At 14.3% G+C, this 1,396-nt stretch overlaps 1 protein-coding gene across 1 annotated transcript, besides 1 other annotated feature; it reads left to right on the top strand. All coding sequences in view use genetic code 6, as the record gives it.

Moving 5' to 3' along the window:
• Positions 1-3: 3 nt before the first annotated feature.
• Positions 4-62: a microsatellite.
• A 473-nt stretch (positions 63-535) lies between these two features.
• Positions 536-1,031, top strand: IMG5_043510 (hypothetical protein; the record flags this gene model as incomplete). The annotated part of the gene is made up of 3 exons (XM_004037648.1): positions 536-582; positions 630-921; positions 965-1,031. Coding segments are annotated over 3 exons (406 nt in total), but the record flags the coding sequence as incomplete, so codon positions are not given.
• Between the last annotated feature and the right edge of the window lie 365 nt (positions 1,032-1,396).

Genomic DNA, 1,396 nt, shown 5'->3' with positions numbered 1-1,396 from the left:
AATTATAATATATATATATAATATATATATATATATATATATATATATATATATATATATATGATTTAGTTTTTTTAGATACTACTTTTTGCATTTAATTATATGTTTAAAGATTTATTTTTATGCATTAAATTAAAATTATAAATGATTTTTTATTTATAATTTAAATAATGTAAATCTAATATAATTTGCATTAAATTATTGCTTTTTATTTATTAAAAAAAATTAATTTATTCTAGAATTTTGATATAATTTTTTTCTGATCTTTATTATTTATTAATTTTTTAATGAATAATATTAATTTTTTTGTTTTAAGTAAATAAAATAATTATATTATTATTTGCGTTTTTATATTATTTATTATTATCTAATTTTTTTTTATATATTGATAAAAATTTTATAAATATCTAACAATTATTATTTTATTTATAATATTATTTTAAAATTACAAAAAATAAAAAAAATAAAACATTTTTAATAACATATATTATTATTATTTAAATTCCTATAAAAAAAAAAAAAAATTAAATAAAAAATGTTCGAATCTCATAGAGCTTAAAGGATTATTCCTGGATATACAGGGTATATATTAAATTAAATAAAAATATATTGAAACAAAAACAAAAAAGCCACATTCCTGCAGTTGAATATACAGAAGATATGCTTCAAATAAACTCATAAAAATCACAAATTCCCGGATATGCAGGCTATATCCCAAGTATAAAAAGTGAAAATATGTTTGGAAAAACTTATGGAAAAATAACTTATTAATCTATTACTAAATAAAGACATAAAGGATATGATTTACCTCCTTAATTAAGATATACTTCTACAGTTAAAGATGAATTTAGAGATTAAAAATATGTTAGAAAAGAAGAACTAGTTAGAGAAAATACAATTTATTAAGCAAAATTAGAATCAGTAATAATATATAAATAAAATAAAATAATTAGTTTTTTTTTAGAATGGATTTGCTTATTCACCTACTAGAGGCCATTATATTGATCCTAGTGAATATGTTGAAAAGCAATGTTTTTTTTTAATATATATATATATAAAATATTTAATGTATAATAAAATATTATTTAAATTAAACTATAACTTATGTTGTTTTGAATATTTTTTTTTTTTAATAGTATAACCAGAATAAAATTGCAATTTAACTTATGAAGAATTATGCAAAAAAGCATTTAAATGAATATTTTGTGAAGATAAATAAAGCAAATTTTAAAATATGGTTAAAAAGTTAAAAAAATATAAAAAATTAATATTTATATATCCTAAGTATATATATATTTTTTCAAATTGAATAATATTTCTTATTAATATAAAAGTTATTTTTTTAATTAAATTATTTTTATTTTTTATATTTTTTCATATATTTGATTTTATTATT

Source organism: Ichthyophthirius multifiliis (genome assembly GCF_000220395.1).
Source record: "Ichthyophthirius multifiliis unplaced genomic scaffold scaff_1120509249942, whole genome shotgun sequence".
Lineage (NCBI taxonomy): Eukaryota > Ciliophora > Oligohymenophorea > Hymenostomatida > Ichthyophthirius > Ichthyophthirius multifiliis.
The sequence above is the reverse complement of the archived record's forward strand: the minus strand, read 5'-3'. Positions and strand labels throughout refer to the sequence as shown.